General features: G+C 36.0%; 1 protein-coding gene and 1 long non-coding RNA gene across 5 annotated transcripts in view; one reads left to right on the top strand and one right to left on the bottom strand.

The window, feature by feature from the left end:
- Positions 1-23,904, top strand: part of LOC127855370 (uncharacterized) — a 474,985-nt gene that overhangs the window by 159,880 nt on the left and 291,201 nt on the right. The gene's annotated exons all lie outside the window — the stretch shown is intronic.
- LOC127855364 (uncharacterized) overlaps positions 1-23,904 on the bottom strand; it is a 267,885-nt gene that overhangs the window by 151,230 nt on the left and 92,751 nt on the right. For all 4 annotated transcript variants that reach the window (XM_052390863.1, XM_052390864.1, XM_052390862.1 and 1 more), the window contains 7 exons: positions 22,826-22,909; positions 18,628-18,860; positions 14,847-14,892; positions 14,481-14,669; positions 12,411-12,488; positions 6,081-6,278; positions 1,763-1,933 (listed from right to left, as the gene is read on the bottom strand). In XM_052390863.1, the coding sequence (XP_052246823.1) occupies positions 1,763-1,933; positions 6,081-6,278; positions 12,411-12,488; positions 14,481-14,669; positions 14,847-14,892; positions 18,628-18,860; positions 22,826-22,909 (999 nt within the window). The remainder of the gene's footprint in view (positions 1-1,762; positions 1,934-6,080; positions 6,279-12,410; positions 12,489-14,480; positions 14,670-14,846; positions 14,893-18,627; positions 18,861-22,825; positions 22,910-23,904) is intronic.

The following is a 23,904-nucleotide window of genomic DNA, read 5'->3' as shown; positions in this document are numbered from 1 at the left end:
AAGCCCGTTTGATATAAATTGATCTGAACAAAACTTGTTCTGAAAGGCACCAATGGAGACTCACACATCAAATTATCTGAAAGCATTTCCAAATATTTTTTTTCTTCAGAAAAGTGTTCAAAATTCACTGGACAATTTTGTCTAACATGAAACAATGCACATATTTCCCAATTTTGGTCCAGTACCCTCTTTCTACATTTTAAGTTTCATCATGCATGCTTTCATACCTTTTGAGTTATTACACAATGCAGATTTAGAGAAACTGGGATGGTGACGTGAGTAGAAACCCAGATTCATACAGTTGTTAAAGAGGAGTTTGACAACTCACAATGTTGGGGTCATACAGTTTGCAGTTAACAATCTGTCCAAGGGCCATAATTCGGCCTGAAATCAGCAGAGCTAAGAATTCATTTCATAACAATCATCAACAAATACGGGTAATACAGCTATGCAGCTTTGAGTAAGAAAAAAAAACAGTAGTAGAAGGCTAAAATACACCAGCTTTGGGACATACAGACGGACGGACATACAGACAAGACGAGATGGCACAGACAGAGAGACAGAAGGACAGACAGGCAGACATAATGGAAGGCAGACAGACAGACAGACAGCTAGATGGACAGGCAGAAAGAGACAAACAGACAGAAAAACATGCAATTCTTAATGCATCCCTGTCTGTGTTTGGACAATGAAAATTAAATCCCAGACTAGGTCTGCATCATTGTTGAATAAAATGCAGTTATTTTTCTATTTTTTTGAAACAGTGGACTTAATTACAACTGACTGGCCCTAAAGGAATACCAAAATTAATCAAAGTAATTTTTTTGAAAATATTCCAATTTTATCTGAGTAACAGTGACCTTGACTATTATCTGATACGCCAAAAATGCAATCCAAACCTAAATTTCAAGTCAAGCTTGCAATATCCTTTATTACATCTATTTTATCAAGGGCAATAACAAGATTTAGAAGGTTTTTAACATTATTTACTATGTAATTCTATAGTATTCATGTTATTACTTTGGCATTTAACAGCTCTTACACTGGGAAACAAACTTGATAGAGGACCACTAGTGTCTTCACGATATTTCACACCATATATTAAACCCCTTACCTTTGCAGTTTCATAAAAGACAAGTTTTGATGTGTTCACTTAAAAATACAATTTATTCTCTAGCGACCTACATATTCAGCGGAACAGACAAATTTGATCAACTTGAAAGGTGGTCAACAAATAATCAATCCTGTAACAGTTTTCGAAAATCTGCCAGCGGTTCAGGAGATGTGGTTTAAATGAAAAGTTCACAAATGAAGGACAGCAATCCAAAATAATCTCATTGTGAACAAAGGCAAATAAGCAGTAAATCTGGTGTTTCAGAATAAATACTTGATTGTCATGCATACACTATGAAAGTGAGATGAAGATTGAATGACAAGTGAAGTATGTATGATGTGTATCAGCCCATCTTTTAACAAAGGTGCAGAGTTGTGCCACATTGGATATTTAGACATATGCAGTGCGATCAGGATATACCTTGTTTACTAGTATTCTGCATGGTTTTGTGGTTGTTATTATAACTTTCAAGTATACAGACACACAGAATATCTGGAGCTACATGTATCTGATATGTCCTTAGGCCCATTTTAGCATGCAGCAGCTCGCATTATTAAACAGTTCTAGCGAATGATTCTTGTGATTTATTGGTACATACAAACTGACCTTTGGTGTAGTCGCAATGTGCCATTTGAAAAACTGATCTACCTTTGGATTGGTCAAAACGATAACTGCCACCAGTTGGACATCTACCAGATTGGCACGCATTTTCCCATAAATTGAGTTCCAGCGGACAGTAGAAAGAAGGTCGACAGAGGGTGCAATAATGTCCGCGAGGGTTGTCTTGATAGTATCCCTTTCCACAAGGTTGCCGATATCCTGCAACAAATCAATAAGTGGAACCTGAGGAGCTTTTAATGCCCACCTTTAAACAGATAATTAAGTTTCATAATACCCCAACCCCCAGGTATGGGGCTACTTTTGACTACTGGCATATTTTGAACATTCCTTGCTATGTTAGTCTAAATAAAACATTTCATCCCACCAAAGAATGTGTCTTATGTTCACCATAGAGGCATAATTTTGCACAGAACTTGTGCAGATCTTACAGACCCCCCCCAGATTCCCCGATTGTTAAAGGCATTTGCAGTTCAGTTAAATAAAAAAATACCACACAATGCAAGGTTTCTGACTAGGTGGTTACATAAAAATACCTTATATTATCGTTAAGATTCAACTTTGACATAATTTCAATATGAACATTCCTAAGTGCATTAACTTCTTAATTATGAAAGAAAGATTAATGGTTAGTACATACTGCACTTACCCACATTCAGGTATACCTAAATTTAGGACATCAGTTATGATTTTCAATCTAAGATCCAAGCAAAAGGTAAGTATAACAAGACCTGTCTAGCATAGTGCGCTCGATTTTTCTTGTTCTTGTCAATGTCTCTTTCTAATTCTTTCTAAACCCAATTTATAAAGTATTTAAGATATTATAGTAATCCAGTATCTTATTAATCTGCAGAATACCCAACACGAAACCCGTGGTGGAGACCATTTTTGTTACTGACTCAAACTGACTTCCTTTTTAAACTCAACTCTTGTGCAAATAATTTACAGCTAAATATACTGAAACGCCAGCAGCCGATTGTATAAACAGTTAAACCGGCGGTTAACCACATACCGGCGTTTAAAAGTCGGAACTTGTTGGTTTCAGGTCGGTAAGCGTTTGTATTAAATTGGGTTAGTTATACCGATCGGTTAAAACCCAGTTAAAACACACCCTGCTTCTCTAGGTGGGTAAGTACAAGTTACCGAGAGGTAACTTACACAAAATGGCCGAGTCGCGCGACATTATAAAAGCTAACCATCGACAACCTTGAACATTTCGACAAGTAAACAAACAATTGCAGCGACTGACACTTGATTTGACTTAATGTACAGGGCAATACGTTTTCCGACTTCGGACGACAAATTTAAGGACGCCCAAAACGTGTTTTGTATATTCTGTTATGGGTATACCGTGTGTGATCCAATGCATCAATGGCGCCCATGTGAAACTCATTTTTACGAGAAAAGTGAACGACAAAAGTACACACAAAAAAACAAAATACGTTCGAACAAGTATTTAATTTCCTTTAATAACCCTTTAAAATCCATAATTAATCAATTGAACTCAATAATTTACGATTTTGCATCTAGGGTCTTTAATAATTATTTTAGCATAGTTAAATAAAGACCCTTATGCCATCCTATAACTATTTTCAAATGAGTTTTTGAACTCAATAAACTTTCTTTTTCGTCACACGCTACGTAATGTACTCTACATTACTGCTGTTCAAATGAACCGGAGCAGTTCAACAAAAGATAGCCGTTGGTAAACTCGGTTACATTTGCAGATTTCAGCACACAAACATATGTTTTAACTTGCATAATGTTTTATTTGTCTATGGTAAATGCCATTATTGTACACGAAAATAATTTAATATATAAATAAATAAATATGAACAACTTTTCATTACACAACAGATAAATGAGTCGATAATACCCGTGTTAAAATGGGACATTCCGAATTCCAGTGTGGTGCTTTTTTATCATCTTATACTTTACACATCTCTATGCCTAACTTGAATTAAATCGGAAAGCAAATATTGCAGATTATTTATAAATTGTGCGATATTTGTATGGTTTGTTTAACATTCTAAAATGTCAAAAGTATATGCACGGATTGTAAACAATGCACATTGCACGAAATAAGGAAAATGTGATAAATTGACAATTGAAATGTGTCGATATACAGTGCATGTACGTGTGAAATAAGTCGCGTTTAGGCCTATAATAAATCGTCAAAAAGACTCACACTTTTCTCAATTTCAACATGTAATATTGGACCACAGACAGATTCATTTTCGGATGTAATTTTAAGTAAATGATATACTCAGCGTTGTGCTTTGAATGTGTAAACATCGTTATTTGGCGAAAGATATTATTTTATAAAGCAGTCGTGAAAACGGGATATAAGCCAAATTAGAAGAATATTAGATTCTCACACTTATTGCAACAGATACCTTGACCTTTGACCTAGTGATCCAAATTTCAACTGTTCGAGGCGTGTATTTGCACGTGAAGTCTCAAACCATTCAGTCAATTCGTTGACAAGTTATTGATCAAAAACAATTTCACTCTTTAAGTGTTACAATGACCTTCGATCGGGTGACCCAATTTCAATAGGGATCATCTACTGTTCAAGGCTAATGCACATGGGAAGTATTAAGCCAATCAGTCAATTTGCTGGTAAGTTATTATCGAAAACAATGTTCACACTTATTGACAGTGACCTTGACCATTGATCAAGTGACCCCAATTTCAATAGGGGTCATCTGCTGTTCAAGACAAAAGAACATGTGAAGTTTTAAGCCAATCAGTCAATTCGTTAGTGAGTTATTGACCGGAAACGATTGCCACACTTATTGTGACAGTGACCTTGATCTTTGACCTAGTGACCCTAATTTCAAGATGGGTCGTCTACTGTTCAATGCCAAAGCACATGTTTTTTCAAGCCAATGGGTCAATTCGTTGACGAGTCATTGATCGAAAACCAACTGGTATATCGACAGACCGACAGACAGACCAACCGACATCCAGCATAGATATATACCCCCTCTTCTATAAATGGGGAGGGGCATAATAATGCTGCACAAAAACATCCACACACAAATATGTTGCCTGATTAAACTCGCATGGTTACACACAGTTCTTTGATCAAAGTAAAATACTTTTGCATAGAAACATATGAAATATATATGTTGAATGAACCTGGTTGGGACTATATCGTATTCAATAAGAAAATAGTTAAAACAAGAAAATTCGTTGAATTGATATCCCCCGCCAAATAAAGTGTGTGTATGGATGGGTATTATAAGACTAAAAAGCAAAGGTATAAGTGAATGGTTGTGCCTTTTGTCAATTATTGTTTCAACTAATTTGTACATGTGATGGTTTTACAGACAATATAATGCAGACCACTGTGTGAAAATTGATAACAATTATCTGGACATTTTGAGAATCCATTTTAGCATGGTAGAATCCTTATCAAATAATGCATATGTAATGAACATGTGTTATTTTGACCTTTGTGTGTGACTTTGACCATGACCCTAGCCACCTGGATCTTATATATGACACTCCGCTAGATAATAGAGAACAACTGTGGACAGTTATTACATAATCCCTTGATGCATAGTAAAGGAATGACTAAATAATGAATAATTCGTCACATTTGTGACCTTTGACCTCAATGTTTGACCTTGACATTAGCCCCTAGGATTATGGGTGTTGAATGTGAAGCACCACCAGATGATTGAGAACAACTATGGCAAGTTTCGTTGCTCTGGCTGATGTGTTGATGGGGATAAAGCTCTAAGCTTAGATTAAAAAGCATTTTTTCAAGATACAAAGGGCCATAACTCCGTTATTAACAGATGGTGTACCATGCCATTTGGCGTGCATCATCCTCTTCTCAATATATATTCATACCAAGTTTCAATGAAATCCGTCAAAGCCAAAGCACTTCTAAGGTATGGCTCCGGACACGATAGTGCCATTTTTTCAAGATACAAAGGGTCATAACTCCAGACGTATCTTTCAGTTTACACAGCGAAAGAGTAATAGCACCAACATAAACGCAAATTATATCGAAACAGTATTTGCCTAAAAAATGTTATGGATTACAATTGTATCAACTGATGCAATCTTTGTTGATTTTCTTGGTTAAAGACTCTACCAGGGTTTGGGAGTATGACAACATCACATAACATACCGTGGTGTAGAGAATATGGGGTCTGCCTTGGGACAGGGATACCATAGGTTTGATACCCGCTGTGGGAAGATTCTTAAGATCTCCCCTAAACAAACCAACTACTGGTTCTAAAAAGGAACTGGACTCAATAATGTTTCAATAAGCCACTGGCGCTTGATGCAACTGAGCTTTAATATATAGGTTAAAAGAAAACTAACTTACCGTCTGGACAAATATTCCCAAAACCACAAGGAACATTAGGGTCAGAGGCCCCATGTCTACAACTGTATGTTGCCCCACACTTCCCAGAAACTGCAGTAAGTCCACTTGTTGCACAGAAGTAACCCATTGGGCATGGATGACACCTTGGCCAATTAGGTTCTGGCTGGTATGTCCCTGGTGGGCACAATTCAATGGTACCTGAATGAATATTGTCATTAGCATAGGTTATGCAGACAATAAGCTAACTGACATAATGACTTATCTAATTGTCAGTTGTTCGAATTTTACCTGTGAGGTAAAACCAGAATGGCCCTGAATGGCCTTGCATAGCTCATTATTTTCACAAGTCCTCCAGCCTACAGTATACAAGCATATTACTCCAGTGACACTTTCTTTAAGGGTGTTTTTAAACGTCAAAATAGTGGCCTTAAGCCATGTGACCACCATCTATAAAGACAACGAACTAGTTATTTCAGCGACCGTCGTCTATGTACAGTAGTCTATGAACGTAGGCTGTGTACGTACTTTGGGTGAGTCAAGACCACGTGTATTGAAATTTCTGTTATTTCAACCTTTTTCAAAAAAGGTTTTTGCGTTGTCGTTTTGAATTATCTTTTTAGAGTTTTTTGTATACCAGCTTTTTGTTTGTTTACACGGCGAGGTGTTAAATATCTTGATACTTATTGTGCATACTTTGGTGTTGTGCAAGTGTTAGCAGGCATACTGTTTACTGTGTTTCTGCTTGACGATGTCAAGTAGGTCTAAAAAACACAAGGACGATGTCCTGTCAATGTTCGAATCGTCTGAGGGCGAATTCTCTGGCTTTGAGTGCGATGAACCTTTCCCCTCTGGTGCTTCAAAGAAACTAAAATATGTGTTAAAAAGAGTTTATGATAACAACAAAAGTGTCCCAATTGAAAAGTCATTTCCAATTAACCCATTGGGTGCCACTCATCTAACATTAACGATAAAAAAGGTCCAAATGCGACCCGTCCGAATAGTGAGTCTTCTTCCGGTAAACAGAAAAACAACGAGGCTGCTGTCTCGAATAGTAATTTAGTTGACCTTGATAATTTGAATAAAGATTTGATAAACAAAGTAAGATCAACTTAAGGTTTAGATGTATTTTTCGGACAAGCTTATAATGTGTATGTTGACCAAACTTTTCCAGAGGAATATGCCTCGTTGCATGGGAACTCGGATATATCCGATTTGGACAATAATTTGACACATAACATTCATGATTCATTATTCAATGAGAACGAGAATGAGGGTGAATATGACCCTTTTTCTTGGGATTTGCCAAAATTAAAGGCCCCTGGCAAAGGAAACCCAATTTCTGAGTGACTGGCATCACTAATCAATACAGCTTGTATTCAGCAATGTCAGATTATTAAAATTATTGACAAATTTAATTTTCCCCCAAATTGTTACTTTATGTCAGCTTCTCGGAAATTTGGAGCGATTTGATGAAGTCTAGAAGGGTTTAGACAACAGATACGTCTTTGAAAGACATACAAGGGCAGGTAACATCTGGAATAATCCCAATTTTGTCAATGGCAAATATTATTTCAGTTTCATCTGAGTATTAGGAGGCAGTATTTGTTAAGACCCTAACTAAAATCAAAATATACGAACATTTGTAGTCTAAGTACTCCCATTACATCATATTTGTTTTGAGATGATGTCTCAAAAGAATTCAAAAAATGCGAGACTACTGTCAAAATCGGAAATTTTGTTCCAAATAACAGATACCCTAAATATTCCCAACCAGGAATCGGGGCTATAGGTGAGCTTGACGCTCGAGGCCATACAATTATGCCTTACACGGCTATGGCTTTAACCCAAGGGGTTTGGGTAGCCAACCCAGGCCAGTCCATATGGACAATTCGGCTATCAGCATAACCTGCAAAGAGGGGGCAGAAAACCTACAGCAGTAGCAACAGGAACATCAGCTGCCCCAAACTGAAGGCGAAAGGTTTTGATGCTACTGTAAGTAATTCAAAAAGATTAATCATTTAATGTCGTGTTTTGATTAATGGAAAAAGATAACGACAGGCTCATGGGTTTTAGACACTGTTCAAGGATACAAAATTAATTTTGAACAGGTTCCAATAGAAGTAAATATTCCAAATCAAAATCAAATTTTCAGAGATTGAAAAAACCTTGATTGACAAAGAAGTATACAAAATGCTTTAAGAGGGTGCAATAGCATATTCTTCTCACGAGAACGGATAATTTATATCTTATTTATTTTTAGTTCCTAAACCAAATGGTAATTTAGACCAGTTATTAACTTAAAGCAGCTGTATGAATATGCTGAATGTGATAAATTCAAACACTGGTCAAACACTTGTGCATTCGTTTTGGAACTAATACAACCAAATGACTGGTTTATTTCCCCGGATTTGCGTTCAGCCTATTTGTCTATCCCGATTCATCAAGACTGCATAGTTTTCAAAATTTATATGGTAAGATCAGTCATATTCGTCTGTGTCTCTGCTGTTTGGCCTAAGCTCGGCACCCTTTGTATTTACAAAAACATTGACGCCAGTTTATGCCTCTTTTAGGACACTGGGAATAAGATGTTCTTATTACATAGATGTTTCGATAGGAATGAATAATGACAGACAATTATGCAAGTCAAATGCTGACCTTATGATTAAAACATTGGAGTCTTTGGGTTTTATTATTAATGACAAGAAATCCGTCGTACAACCCGTTAAAAGGATTACCTATTTTGGGTTTGTGGTTGACTCAGAACTGTTCAAGATTTTATTGCCAGAGGATAATAAACAAACAAATTAAGACCATGGGTGTGAATTTTTCTATTAAAAAATCATTTTAATAAGAGAGCTGGTATCTTTCATTGGTATGATCATAAATTCATTTGATGCTGTCCTTAAAGGACCGTTACATTACAGAACATTAGAAAGGTTCAAAGCTCAGGCTTTGCAAAAGAATCCAGATTTTAATTCAACAGTTCAGTTAAATTCTACATGTTTGATGGAGATACATTGGTGGATTGAAAATGTTCAAAACAAACATGGCACAAATATACGTCAAAGTTCGATTACACTATGGATTCAAACTCATGCCTTCAATGCTGGTTTTGGGTCCTATTGTGTTGATGAAAAATCAACAAATAGAATATGGTTTATTAATGAATCAAACAACCATATTAATTTCTTAGACTTACTTGCAATATTTTGTCATTGAAATCTTGGGTATCAGATAAACATGACATACATGTAGGGATTCAGTCAGATTCTTTGGTAGCCATTGCATAAGTTAATGATTTTGGTGGAATGGCAAATACTACTTTATATTATCTGGCGAAAAATATTTGGGAATGGTGTTTGGCAAGAAATGTTTTCTTAACCGCATAGCATATGCCAAGAAGAATGTAGAAGCAGATTAATCGTCAATTAGAGGTGTATGTTTCATGGATGCCAGATCCAAATGCTTTTGCGAAAAATGCATTTTTATTGAATTGGACCAAATTTACTCCATAAATGGATTCTCATGGGAGCTTTTTTAAATAGAATCAGAAAAGATAATGTCGAACAGGTATTGATTGTATGTCCTTTCTGGACAAGTCAAATTTGGTTTCCGTCCTTACTACAGTGTATGATTTCTTTGCCTGTCAGAACACCCTGTCGCAAGGATATTTTGAAGCATACAACGACACACAACATCCAATGGTGAAGAAGTTGCAGTTGATTGTAACAGTTGTGTAAGGAAATCCCTTGCTGATAGAGGCAGATTGCGGAAGGCATCCTTGACAGCTGGCGATCAGAAACAAGAAAGCAGTATTCATCAGCTTGGAAGAAATGGACTTTATGGTGTTACATCCACTATAAAAATCCCGTTTGTCCAACTCAAGAACTAATTTTAAAATAGTTGTTTTATTTTAAAAACAAGAATAAATCCTACAATTTAATAAGTACACATAAATCTGTGATTATGGAAACATTGAATCCTGAGTTCAATGGTTCTAGTATCATTATTACTAGGTTAGTGAAGAGACTTTACAATACTATTCCACCAAAACCAAGATATAAGTTTACTTGGGATGTCAGTTAAGTTCTTAATTTGATTTCTACATTGATGCCTCTTGATAAGTTGTCTGTAAAACTTTTTACATGTAAATTAACAGTTTAAGTAACTTTGCCAACTGCCGCAAGGGAACAGACATTAAAATCTCTTTGTGTAGATCGTTGTGTTTTGGAGGCCGAAATGGTCATGTTTAATTGTGGTGATAAGCTAAAGCATACCAACCATGTAATGATCATTGTGAGGGCTTTTCAAGATCCTCGACTCTGTCCTGTTAGGACTTTAAATGTTCTCTGTCTACGACAAAGGATTTAAGAAAATCTAGACAATTGTTTGTTTCTTATTTAAATTTTAAGGCTGTGTTCACCAGTACCATTGCCAGATGGCTAAAATATGTGTTAGATCTTGCAGGTGTTGATACAAACAATTATAATGCTCATTAATTTAGAGAAGCCTTTGTTTCTGCCGCGTTCATGAAAGGTTGTAGAGTGTAAGACATATTACAAACTGCTGATTGGTTTTGGTTATCAGTTTAACATTTCGAAAAAATCTATCTGAGAATTGTGAAAGTAATCAGGCTCAGTCATTTAGTAATGTTATTTTGTCTAGAGATAGAAAGTAGTATTAATTAAAGAGACATGTTGTTTCCAAAATGTACTAAAATAATAACAAGTAAAAGTTTGAATTTATTTCCCGTTGCAGGGCTCAACATTAACCGAATAACCAACTTGCCTTTTTTTTAATAAAGATCAAAATGATACAACACAAAGTTTGAATTTTTGACCATTTAACAAAATGATTACACCAATTAAAGTATAAATTAGATGCTCTTTGGGTTTTTTGCACTTGCCCGGGCGGACAACTAGATTATAAAATAACTTTCCCGGACCCAACTGTAACTTTTAATGTTGAGCCCTGCGTTGTAGAACTCATATCTGCTGGACTATGAAGGTTGTTATGTGTCATTTCTGATGTGCATCTATATTATTGTTTTAATAAGTGTTTTCAAATATCAGTTACGATTATATTTGTTTGATAAGGTTTTAATAGACATATAGGAATGCTCTATTTTTGACTATGAATCTCCACTATGAAGATTTTTCCCCCTAATTACGTAACGAAAAATGGTTTTTAGTCAATTATTGATCATTTATCATTTGTACTTTTTATCATGGACATATGAAGGTTAAAAAGGAAGAAATTAGAATCTTATTAGAAATAGTGTCAATATTATTTGTATGATGATATAAAAATTGCGTTTATTGCATATGATTAGACCATACAACGTTCATATGTTAAGGAGTGTATGATATGCTGAATACAAATTAAAAAAAAACTTTGAATAGTTTGTTTGATTCTGTTTTGGGTGTTTATGTTGTCGTCTTTAAATATGCTTGTACACTGTACGCTGGGGGCCTTGTGAAAATAATGGATCCCCCATCCAAGCACTTGTGTGATGGATAGGGGGCATTATTGGAATAATTATCGCCAACATAAATGACTTTAAAATCTATGATCGCCTCGTGCATTTCGTTGTCTTTTTAGATGGTGGTCACGTGGTTTAAGGTCAAAATATTTACCTTTAAAAACAGCGAAATAGGCTGGTCACTGGAGTAATATTATTGTATACTTTCAGCCTCTGGCCTTATTCCAAAAATGTCCACCATAAATCACACAAGTGCTTGGATGGGGGGCCCATTTTAGTTCGTCAAACTACCATTTTTATCATAGTTTAAAAAGAAGCTAATTTTATGTAAAGTGAATACAAATCTATAACATTATTATAAACCAACTTGTTATAGCAGAACAATAAACTAATTATTGATTAATAAATTGTGTAAGAGTTTTTAAATAGTTTTGGATGTAAGGCCCTTCAAATAAAGAAAAAGTTCATTTGTGGATAATAAAATTGGAGCTTTTCATTCAATTATATATCGGTGTGCGCTGCTCTTGAACTCAATATTGTTTTAACAGAAAATACATTATGTAATAGGGAAACACCATAAGGTGTTCATCTTGGAAACAAATTGTCAGGCGAAGCAACCCCATAATGTGTACATTTACAATTTAAGATGGACCTGTCAGTGTGCTTTCCCCGTTTTTCAGCCAGTCAGCCTTGTACTTAAAGGGACCGCCATATTAAAAATTACTCAAGGGCACACGGCTGTTTCAAAATGCTAATACAAGAACATGACCAATTAGATTTTTTTTGTTTAAAAAATAGCTGCATGAAGATACACGTTTGTCTAACGCATTGATGATAATTGACCTTACCTTCAACAATGTAAGATCCTGGTGGACTATATTGTACCCCTAGAGGATCAACAACACCTGTGGCATATGGACAGGTACCTTAAACACAGTCATTCATTGCATTAAACAGAGGGTAACTCCAGTTAATTGTGAAAGAATTACATATTTTCGAAAAACTGTGATAAGGCAATGTTTAATTTCCTTGTTGAATACTTAATCCTTTTAATGTATTCCGCAAACTGTAATTGTCTATAAATGTCAAATGCTGTGTGCCTCTTATATTCACAGTAATAAGACAAATTTAGTGTTTTTTGTGTTTTTAAATTAATTGATTATGTACAATTGTCCCTTTTAAACATAGGTTCAACAATTTACGTCAAATATAGTTCAAAACAAGAAATGTGTTTGTCAGCAACACTATGTTCCCTTCTGCGCCGCTTTGATTTTTTTACCTTTGACCTTGAAGGATGACTGTGACCTTTCACCACTCAAAATGTGCAGCTCCATAAGATACAAATGCATGCCAAATATGAAGTTGCTATCTTCAATATTGCAGAAGTTATGGCAAAATGGTTAAGTTGGGGCAAGCAAAAAGACCAACAGACAGGGCAAAAACAATACGTCCCCCACTATCGTGGTGAGGAACATAAAAAGCTATATTTCTTGCTTATTATGTGGACACATCTATTGATAATCATGTCGAAAAGACTGCATGATTTGGTTTTACACTTGATATATTGAAGTTTATTATATTTTGAGAAAAATAAAAACAGTCAGAATCCAGATTAGTATCTAAAGTGTGTATTCTAGACCCCAGAATTGTGTGATTTGGGCCATTTTCAAAATTATCACACACTTTTACAGCATATGTGACAGACAATTCGCACATTTGATATCTTTTAATTAATCTTAAAAGCTGCTGTATTCCGTTTTGCGTATCTTTTAAGAGACACCAGAAGTGCAAGGGAATATACTTTCCGAGAGGTGGGTAAAAAAATGTAAATTTGTTGATAAAAAGGACTAATGGGCAAATACAAAAATTAATTTAGAAACTCACGGGATGTTACTTGTAAATGTTAACAGCAGAATATAACAAACAATCATGTAAGTTATGTTGAAGAAGAGAATACATGATTTGCTGTAGTTTTTCTTTAAACTAACCATAGTATTTTTCACTGACCGAATGTATGTATTAAGGTTTAATGTAAAACAATTTAATATTACACAAAAATGTATGAAATGGGTTTTAATAATACATCTCCATGTTTCTGAAAAATACCCCCCCCCTATTTTTCAAACTAAGGGGTGAATTTTCCGCGCACTTTTGGAGTATTGAAGAGACAATGACTTCTTTACAAAAACATTAACTATGACGTTAAAACCATTGAGTTCTTTAGTGCCAAAACTGGCATTGATGTAGATGTGGTCACACAAATATAATAAAAACATTTATATTACGATTTGTAAAGAAGTAACATAGAAGAGTCACTTGCGTTATATAATTGAATATCTTCTGCCTATGGCCTTGCTTACAAAAAATCCCCCTCCATCCATAACAATAAGAACATAATGGCAGGTCATTATTTTCACGTATCAAGAAGCAAAATAAATGGAAGGACGTACTGTGAGTTCAAAACTCACATAACATTATCTATATATTTGAGGTCGCATCGTTGGATTCTTCAAGTCGATGGTTGAGTTTATGTGAATTACCTGAGGTCAGATTGTTTGATTCTTCATCTCAATTGTTGAGTGTATGAGATGTATGTAACGTCACATGGTTGAACTCTTCAGGTCAATGTTTGAGTTTATGAGACATACCCGTGGTCATATGGTTTAAATCTTTAGGTCAACAGTTTAATGTATGTGCAATACCTGATGTCACATTTTCGGACTATTTAGGTCAATGGTTAAGTTAATGTGATATACCCGAGGTCACAATGTTGAAATATTTAGGTTAATGTTTGAGTGTATGAGATATACCTGAAATCACATGGTAAGACTCTTCGGGTCAATGGTTAATTTGATGTGATACACCTGAGGTCAAATGATTGAACACTACAGGCCAATGTTTGAGTTTGTGTGATATACCTGAGGTCACATGGTTAGACTCTAGCACAATTATAAGTTCTGGATCCACCCACATCACATCTAGGAAATTTATTCCGTCATGTTGTCCCATGAACACTACTGGAATATGTATTTGATTGGTATCGACACCACTCAATGCAGCCATGAACCGGGGTATAGTCATGTTGACCAGAGGGGCGTAGTAATAATCTGTAACAGAGCATATAAACGGAAGAGTAGTTGCCTACACATTAAACTGCACGTCCATAGTTGCCTTAGCATTCTAATGCACTAATAATAAACTCCATGACTTAACTTAAATTGTATTAATAGAAACATGTTTTGGTATTAAGAACGAAATAAAATGCTGTATTTAAGTATGCCTACCAATTATAATGACCCCTTTTCCCCCTGCAGATTGAACATTCAGCGCCTGCAATAATAAGTCAAATAAGACAAGATTTAAATTGATGATGAGCTTGTCATTCATTTTACATATGCATTACAGTACAATGTCAAAAAGTGTCAGAGAACAATATCACTATAGTGTGTTAAGAAAATAGTATTTGGTGAAAATAAAATCAGGAAAATTCAGGAAAATAGAGGTGGGATCTTATTTTGTAACCAAAGTTTAATTTGATATTTTTTACATGAGCTCTTGGAAAAATGATTTTCATGCATTCATGAAAAATGTAAACCCAGAAAAGCATGCGCATTATTCAAACATGGATTTTGGCTAAAAAATAATTCCTTTAAAAAACAAATACCATAAAGCGTAAACTGTTGTTCCTTATTAGACTGTGCGGACTTGTGCAGTAAGCCAAGTTTCCCCAAAACTAGTCTCATGTTACTATGTAGGTAAAATAACTAGAAAATGTGTTACAAACATGTTTAACTTTTCTGCACATTCTGTCACTTACTGGAATTCGGGAATGTATGGATCATTCCGCATACGAATTAGAATGTGCAGTCCTTTCCTATGCTTCGTGATGAAATATTTAAAATATCAATTTATTATTGAGTCAATTCGTTTCAGACCCACTTAAACTAAATTCAATTAAACAAAACAATCAGAGATATTGCGAACTGATGACTACACGCTCTGTAAAGCCCAAGTCTCACTATTGCCGGTACAGCCCTGGTCCATCACGGTTTGCTAACGACCGGCGAGAACCAGGATGATTCGTAGAACATTTTTAACGTGGTCACACTATTTCCTGGTGCCGCACCGCATGAAACTGGTTAACAATCCGGCAGAGTCCCGGTCAACCCCAAACTATCTACGGTTTATCCTGGTGAAGCCCCGGAAGAGCCCTGGTAGTCGCCGGTAATGCCCAGGTGGAGCCCCGATGAAAGTCGGCAGCGTCCCGGCAGAGCCCCGGTATACCGTAACTTCACCGGCACTCACCGAGGCTATACCTGCATCAGACCCCGGCAGAGCTACGGAAACGTCCCGGAAATCCCCGGTCGTCGCCGGTAATGCTCAGGCGGAGCCCCGGTGAATTCCGGTGGCGCCCCGGCAGAGGTTCACAGATGTACTGTAGCTATACCGGGACTCTACCGGCATTCATCGGGGCTCCACAGGGGCAACGCCTTTGCAGTAGCTCTGCCGGGGTCTGTATGGGCCCTGGTGGAGCTATGGTGCCGTCCCGGTTGTTGCCGTTGCCTCACCAGTCGTTGCCGGTCCTTCTCGGTTGCCCCAGTTCATCCCGGAGGTATTTAACATTTAAATACTTTCCCGGTGGAGCCCTGGTTGTTTCCGGTCGTCCCTGGTTCATCCCGATTGTCCCCGGTGGAGCACCGGTTCATCCCGATAGATCCCGGATCATGCACCAGGGCTCCACCGGCATCAGAGAGACTGGGCTTTAAGGAAGCATAAAAGGGTGATGGACGCATGTAGGGATTGAATAGAACACTCAATATTATAATAACCCCAAATAAGCAATTTCAGCTAAGATGTCTAAAACAAGACGTCAAAAGGTCCTTCGAAACTTAACTATTTGAAGCTGAGAGTATTTAACATGTTGCATATTAGACGGATTTTCAACAAACCACATTTACTTTTAGTATAGGCACAATTATCAAAGCCATGATTCATGACAAGTAAAAACCAAACATGCAAATTCTAGACAGTTCGCATTGTTTTATAGTAAATTGCCTAGTTTCAAAGTGACCATTTGTTTCAAATGATGGGACACGATATCTCAACTGACTGTGAAATCGTTAAAACAAATAATGATCTTAACAAGATGTGTTTGTGAAACACAATGTCCCTTGTAGGATGACCTTGACCTTGTGAAGGATGACCTTGACCTTTTACCACTCAAAATGTGCAGTTCCATGAGATACGCATGCATGCCAAATATCAAGTTGCTATCTTCAATATTGCAAAAGTATTCATAAAATAAGCGATTTGGGCCACATATATTTGACCTCTGACCTTGAAGGATGACCTTGACCTTTCACCACTCAAAATGTGCAGCTCCATGAGATGCGCATGCATGCCAAAAATCAAGTTGCTATCTTCAATATTGCAAAAGTATTTATACAATAAGCGATTTGGGCCACATATATTTGACCTCTGACCTTGAAGGATGACCTTGACCCTTCACTACTCAAAATGTGCAGCTCTATGAGATACACATGTATGCCAAATATCAAGTTGCTATCTTCAATATTGCAAAAGTCTTCATAAAATGAGCGATTTTGGCCACATACATTTGACCTCTGACCATGAAGGATGACCTTGACCTTGACCTTTCACCACTCAAAATGTGCAGTTTCATGAGATACACATGCATGCCAAATATGAAGTTGCTATCTTCAATATAGCAAAAGTTATTGCAAAATGTTAAAGTTGGCGCAAGAAGACCAACAGACAGACCAACAGACCAACAAACAATATGTCCCCCACTACTATAGTGGGGGACATAAAAAGGTTTGTGAAGAAGGAGCAAATAAATCTGACTTCTAGAGAAGTCACAAACTCGTTCTTTAATTTGAAACAGCGAGCAAGTGTTTTACCCTAAATGTCAGACTTTCAAACTTCAATCTCAAACAATATAGCATTAACACAAATGTTCAGACCAACTTTCATGACTATTCAGCAATAAATGTGGCTAAAGAGTCTTCCAAATTTTACATAGTTGACTAATCAGTATGACCTTAAGCTTGAACCAGGCTCCTGTATGTGACATGTAAGCATAGTTCTTGTCACTGACAATGGTACAGCTGTAGACATTTTACTATAGAGAAGTTTTCAATATTTTACAACAAACCGCAACCTTGACAATGGACTAAGGAGCTTGAGTACCGGTAGTCAGCACCACACAGCAAAAGCCTTTCTCATCACTTGAAGAATTTCTTATCATGGTCTTTTGAACTTAAATTGTGACATACACCAAGACTTAAGACCTGGGACCCTTTGGTATAGCATGCTGATCAATTCTACCATATTATTTGAAAACCCATTAATGCTTAACAAACTTGTGCTCTGGACAAAGGTGTTCAGAACTGAATTCCTAAATTTGACATTGACTTCATACCTTGGGACCAGGTGTTGGAGCAAGAAACTACCTCTAAAAACCATTATCATTCTATGTGCCCTAAATCGTATAATGCTTATCAAACTTCTGGTATTGGTTGTTGAGTGTATAAAAAGTGTTATACTATGCATAAATAACTTGTAAAGTCTGTAAGGTATGGTGTGATATACCCTTGACCCTTACATACCTATTGACGAGGAATATTAAATATATTGAACTGAAAACAAACAAAAACACTTCTGGTATGGGCATATTTTTCAAGACTTATTTCATAAATGCAACCTTTGACTTAAAATGTTGATCTTAATTTAATATAACTTAAAGCGCGGTTTGTAAATACAACACCGGCTCTCATCATGCAGGTCACTTCTGCACAATTATTTGCTAGTCTGTCCATGGTAAACAAAGTTATGCTTAGGACAAGGTGTTAAGGACTGACTCTAAACATCAGACCTTTGGCCTTTGACCTTGAATTGCGACATTGACTTTGGACCTGTTTCTTGCAAATAATATATCAAATATATCCCCTATCAACAGCCTAAACTTTCCACTCAAAAACATGCTTGAGTGTTCCCATAATATGGCCAATGCTGTTTTTTGAACTTGCTATAAAAGCATATTACCTGCTTTGAAAAAGTACATGCTTTGCTTCGATAAACCACAGCTATTCTTTCATCTAATGGGACTTCAGGTGGTGTGCACATGTCGAATGGAGTTGCCTGTCTCAACTTGCCAGAAACGGATGGCCGAGTAAACAGATCATAACCAAACAAGGCTGGTACTACTTGGTAGATGTCTCCAGAGTGCAGTGATGATGACACCCTCATTGAAACTAATTTCGAGTCAGGATCTGATACTGCATGAAATACAAATACATTACAGAGTGCAAAGGTTTTTCTAAATAAATTAAACATGCAACATGTCCAAACAAGACAAGCAAATTTGGAAAGTACTCATTACATTCATGGCAAAATCTTAGTCAGAACTTACACATTTCCATAATCACACTTTCGTCTTTACTCCTGTTGAGCTAAAATAATGTTTTCCTTTTTTTAGCTACTCTTCATAGTGATTCTTTACCTTATCAATCACCAGCAATCAAGGCTTAATTGTTTGTGGTCCTATCATGAAGAAAGGATTGTACAATTTAACAGGTGTATTTAATGGTTTGTTCCATCTTATTTGTTCAGTTTGACCTTGACCTGTTTATCAAAAAATCCTAAACTGTGAGTAATTCTCTATTTGTCATAAAAAACTTGGTGGGGTGCAAAGTTTTAAGAGCATTAACACAGATGTTGCCAAGTTTACACAAAAAGCCTATTTCACAATTGCTCCAATGACGACCTTTAAAAGAGCACCATATTTGGTGCATGCAACATGTCATCTTGATATGATAATATATGTTGCTTATAAATAAACTTATTACAAAACCCCTTAATACATGATATAGAAATAGTCCTTACCCTCACACAAACATCAACTATGAACAACAGACTTTCAATGTCCAATGTGACCTTGACCGTTAAGTGAGCAACATGGTTTCTGCATGCAATACATTATCTTGGCCTGGATATTATGTCAGCCAGTTCATTTTTTTAACATCCCAACATGCACAATAAAGTCATTGTCCAAATAAATTAATATGTCAAAAGCTCAAGAGTCAACAGCGACCTTAACCTTCAAACAATTAACATAATAAATGCATGTGACATTAACCCTTGATAGCATCATCAATTTGAAATCCAATCATGAACAATTAAATTATAACACACACAACCAGAGACAGAAGTATCACTATAATAGTTGGCCCTTGTGCAATTATGAAGATGGAGACATAAAAAATATGTCATTTTTAAGTTTCACATGTGTATGTATGTCAAATAACAAATACATAATAAATGCATGAACACATTCTTAACTCTGCTATTAAAAATTGACCCACTTTATTGGCTAACAGGACCATAGTTAGCTGAAATGAAAAGTGATGTAGCATGTCAATCTTATTGTTGGAACTGAGTCCATACTGACCGTTACAGGTTCGTTTATTAGGGCTTTAGTTTAAACCTATTTCTTTCAGCTAGATTGCATAGAAAGCTTACGGCTTATTTGAAATACTCTCGAGTCCGTTTCCTGGGACTAAAACCAGTACTCTGTGACTATGGGGGAAATGTATATTACGCTACCACAGTAGGTAGATAGATTTATTTCGGTACCATGGTGCAAACACAATTAACAAGCATGTTGTATTTATAAAATAATACATTTAAATACAAACATGAGAATTAACCATGTCATGCAAAACAGTACCAAGGATAAACACAAAAAAGGGACTGACCTCTTATTCCATTGAGGTCCTTGTTACTTACTGGAGGCCTAACAGAGAGGGACGTGAATTGTTGCTTAATAATGTATCACAGATTTAAACTGAGCATTAATAATACTTGAATTGGTGGACATTACTGTAGGAATATCAGATAAAAATGAGCACACACAACATAAGAAAATAAATTAATTACGTAGTTAAAATAGTAGAAGCACAGAGCTCCAGATAAGGGCCGTACAGCCGTAAATACGCCTTTTTCATGAAGATTAACGCATTTATTTTTATAAACTGGACGTACAATTACGACATTAATATCCATTTTACGCATTTACGAAAAAAATCTGGCCGTACCGATACGTCTGCGTCAGCGCGGCATTATTTGTTGGTCTAAAACCTAACGACGTTTTTCGTTAATTTAAATAACCGAAAAGTTGTAGACTGGGTTCATATATTATTGTCTATTCTGTCGCATGATTTTCTGTAACTTGTAAATCCGTCAAAAACGATATGTCTGCGAGCAATTGAATGCTGGCTTAACCGAAAGCGGCTCAAAACAACACTTTGTTGTCATGTAATAACTACATACGGTGTCTTCTAACCATCCTGACATTAAATCTGTAAACCCAGAAAAAGACATTGTCGCCCCGATATTAAACAATTTGATTGCATCGGTGGCGTAAAACGTTAGAAAACACGATGGGAAACGGATGAGACAGTGAAATAAGTGTTCATTTACTTAGCTTACTAGTTGGCTTGTGATTTCTTGTCAAGAAAAATGAAGAAATAGTATCAGTCATGAGTTGTAATGTGTAGTTCTATAAGCATCATAATTCACAATGGAAAACCTAATACAGTAACTGTTTAAGAAGCTATATTTATTAAAATTGCTGCGAATGTTTCTGTAAAGTCCGTTATACACCCTTCAATATCCAAGAACACGGGTAGTACAGTACTACCTGTATTTTTGGATATGGTAGTACAGGTACTAGTTGATTTTAAGCGTTACTCCTTTTCTTTCTGTCAGTGGCAGTACCGTTACTTATTTCACAAATCCTTATCTGGAGCTCTGCATAGCAAATAAAAATGTACCGCCGATAATTACAACATTTACATCACAAACTGACTAGTAAATTGTCATTAAGAAGCGGAATGTATTTAAAAAAAGTACACATGATGCCGATTACTTCGTTAAATAGTATTATAAAATCTGACTTAAAATTGTTTTTTATAAAACTGACTTAAAAGTGGTTTTTGACGGCAACCTTTATAGTAATAGAAGGAGTTTACCAATTCCATACTTTACAACCCACAAATGCAAAGGATTTGATACCAAAACCTTTAACTTTCGGAATTGTGAAAGAACATTTTTCATGGAACCTTGTATTATGACCATGTGTTTCCTTTACCGGAATGAAATGCTCACCCATATAATCAGGGGCTGTACCATCAACAATTATAAATACTTGAATCAGTATATTTTGATAAACTCGTTTTGATACTGTGAGCCAATTTAAAAGTTTAAATTGCTCAGGAACAATGTGTGACCGTGGGTCTAAATTCAAAACAAACCTTACCAACTTATGTTGAGTTACCTGTAACTTGTTCATCCGTGATTTATTCAAACCACAATACCAACAGGAACAGTCATAGTCAAAATGACATTGAATACGTGACATAACCAAACGTTTCTTAGTATGTTGAGTGAGATATCCACCTTTATTATACACAACTTCTTACCTAGATTCTGACTTTTTAAAAACTGAAGAAACCATTGAATCACGAGATTAATTTTGAACCAATGTTGCATCACGATAATAAATTGAAGAGGGTGGCTCAATAACCTCGCCGTTACATGATACATTTAGATAATGATTTAACCCAGTTTGGGCTTAGAGCCAAAAACAATGGACTCAGTTTATACTTAGTGTAAAGACAATTTATTGTCAATGAGCTATTTACTAACAACTTCAATTTCCTTATTCAGGGCATTTTCAAAATCAGATTTAATGCCAGAATCAGCAGCATTCAAAACAAGCTTGTTTTTTACAACTGCTGACATGTCACTTACATAGATTAAAAACAGAAGGGGGCCTAGGATTGAGCCCTGAGGAACACCACAAGAAATATGCGAAAAAGAGGAGAAAGTTCCTGGGTATTGAGACTGTAACCTCATAATCGCTTGGCAGACACCAAATCCACTACACCACTGCGACCTGACAAGTTCCTTAGGGAACTTTGAATACATACCTGTGAAATCAGATGTACATATACACATGTATATATATTTTTTACTATAATGACATGTCAGAGATAAACAAGTAGGTTGGAAACACTTTTTGTTATTGCAAATGCTTAATGCACCTATTGCATAAACATAAGGATGTATGAACATACGGACGTACATATGTGAAGTACAGAAAACATCAATGCTTATTGCATTTCACTGTTATAAAACTAATACCGACACAGAAAACTGTCTTCAATATAGTAAATCTTACCAACAGTTCGTGTTGTAGTTAGATTGAACCTCAAATCGGTATTAGAATAATAAGCAGTTGAAAAACTCTCCCATCTTTGGCTTGCTGTAAATTGATGAAAGTTATAGTTTTATATATGCCTTCATAAAAACACATCTTCCAATTTTTTTCCAAGATCACCTGCCGGAGTCAAGACATGTTACTTTTATTGCACAATTCTGCTTTGTTTCAAACACATATATGTTCAGACAGGTTGTATGACACGTAATGGCATGTAAAGAGCCAATACAATACCTATCATTTAAATATCCTAAAAAATACAACAGTTATAAACAAGTCATTTTCACTTTGTGTGTAGTTAGATACAAAATCAGCCTTACTTTGGTCCAATAAATAAATTTGAAAACGTTGAGGGCTATTTTCGCAAAAGGTTAATCAAGTATGTCCTGTTACAGAAGTTATTTAAAGTTAATTTATCCCAAAAGACAATCTGTGATCAGAGAAAAATATGTTGAGCATTATATACTATAGAAGCCTTACAAATCTTGTGAACCCTGGCATGCTGCCAGTTTGACCCCTGGGGGATAATTTGGACAATCCTTGTAGACAATCATAAGTTGATGTTACACACCAAGTATTAAAACTCTGAGCTGTCGATTGTGGTTTCAGAGGTTTTTTAAATTATTTACTATTCGAGTCTAAATAACTTATGTGACCCCCGGGAGGGGCTGTTTGCTTTGAATCCATGATTTACATTTTTTAAAACTATTTACCAGATAAGCATGTATAAATAATGTGACCCCTCAAGTATGGCCAGATTTTACCATAGGGGCATAATTTGAGCAATCTGTGTAGAGCTGATATTTCAAACAAAGTATGAAGCGTCTGATTCTGGTCGTTTCAGAGAAGAAAGGCTTCAAAAAGGTAATTACTATATATATCATGTAACCCCATGGGCGTGGCCAGTTTTGAACCCAGGAGTATGATTTAAACAATCTCTACAGATGATCACTATATGATTCCCCACACCAAATATGCTCTGGGCTTTGTGGCTTCATGATTTTTTTTTAGTTTGCACTTACAAAATTTATTTTTAGCGT

Source organism: Dreissena polymorpha, chromosome 13 (assembly GCF_020536995.1).
Source record: "Dreissena polymorpha isolate Duluth1 chromosome 13, UMN_Dpol_1.0, whole genome shotgun sequence".
Lineage (NCBI taxonomy): Eukaryota > Metazoa > Mollusca > Bivalvia > Myida > Dreissenidae > Dreissena > Dreissena polymorpha.
Note: the sequence above shows the minus strand (reverse complement) of the source record. Positions and strands in the feature narration are given on the sequence as shown.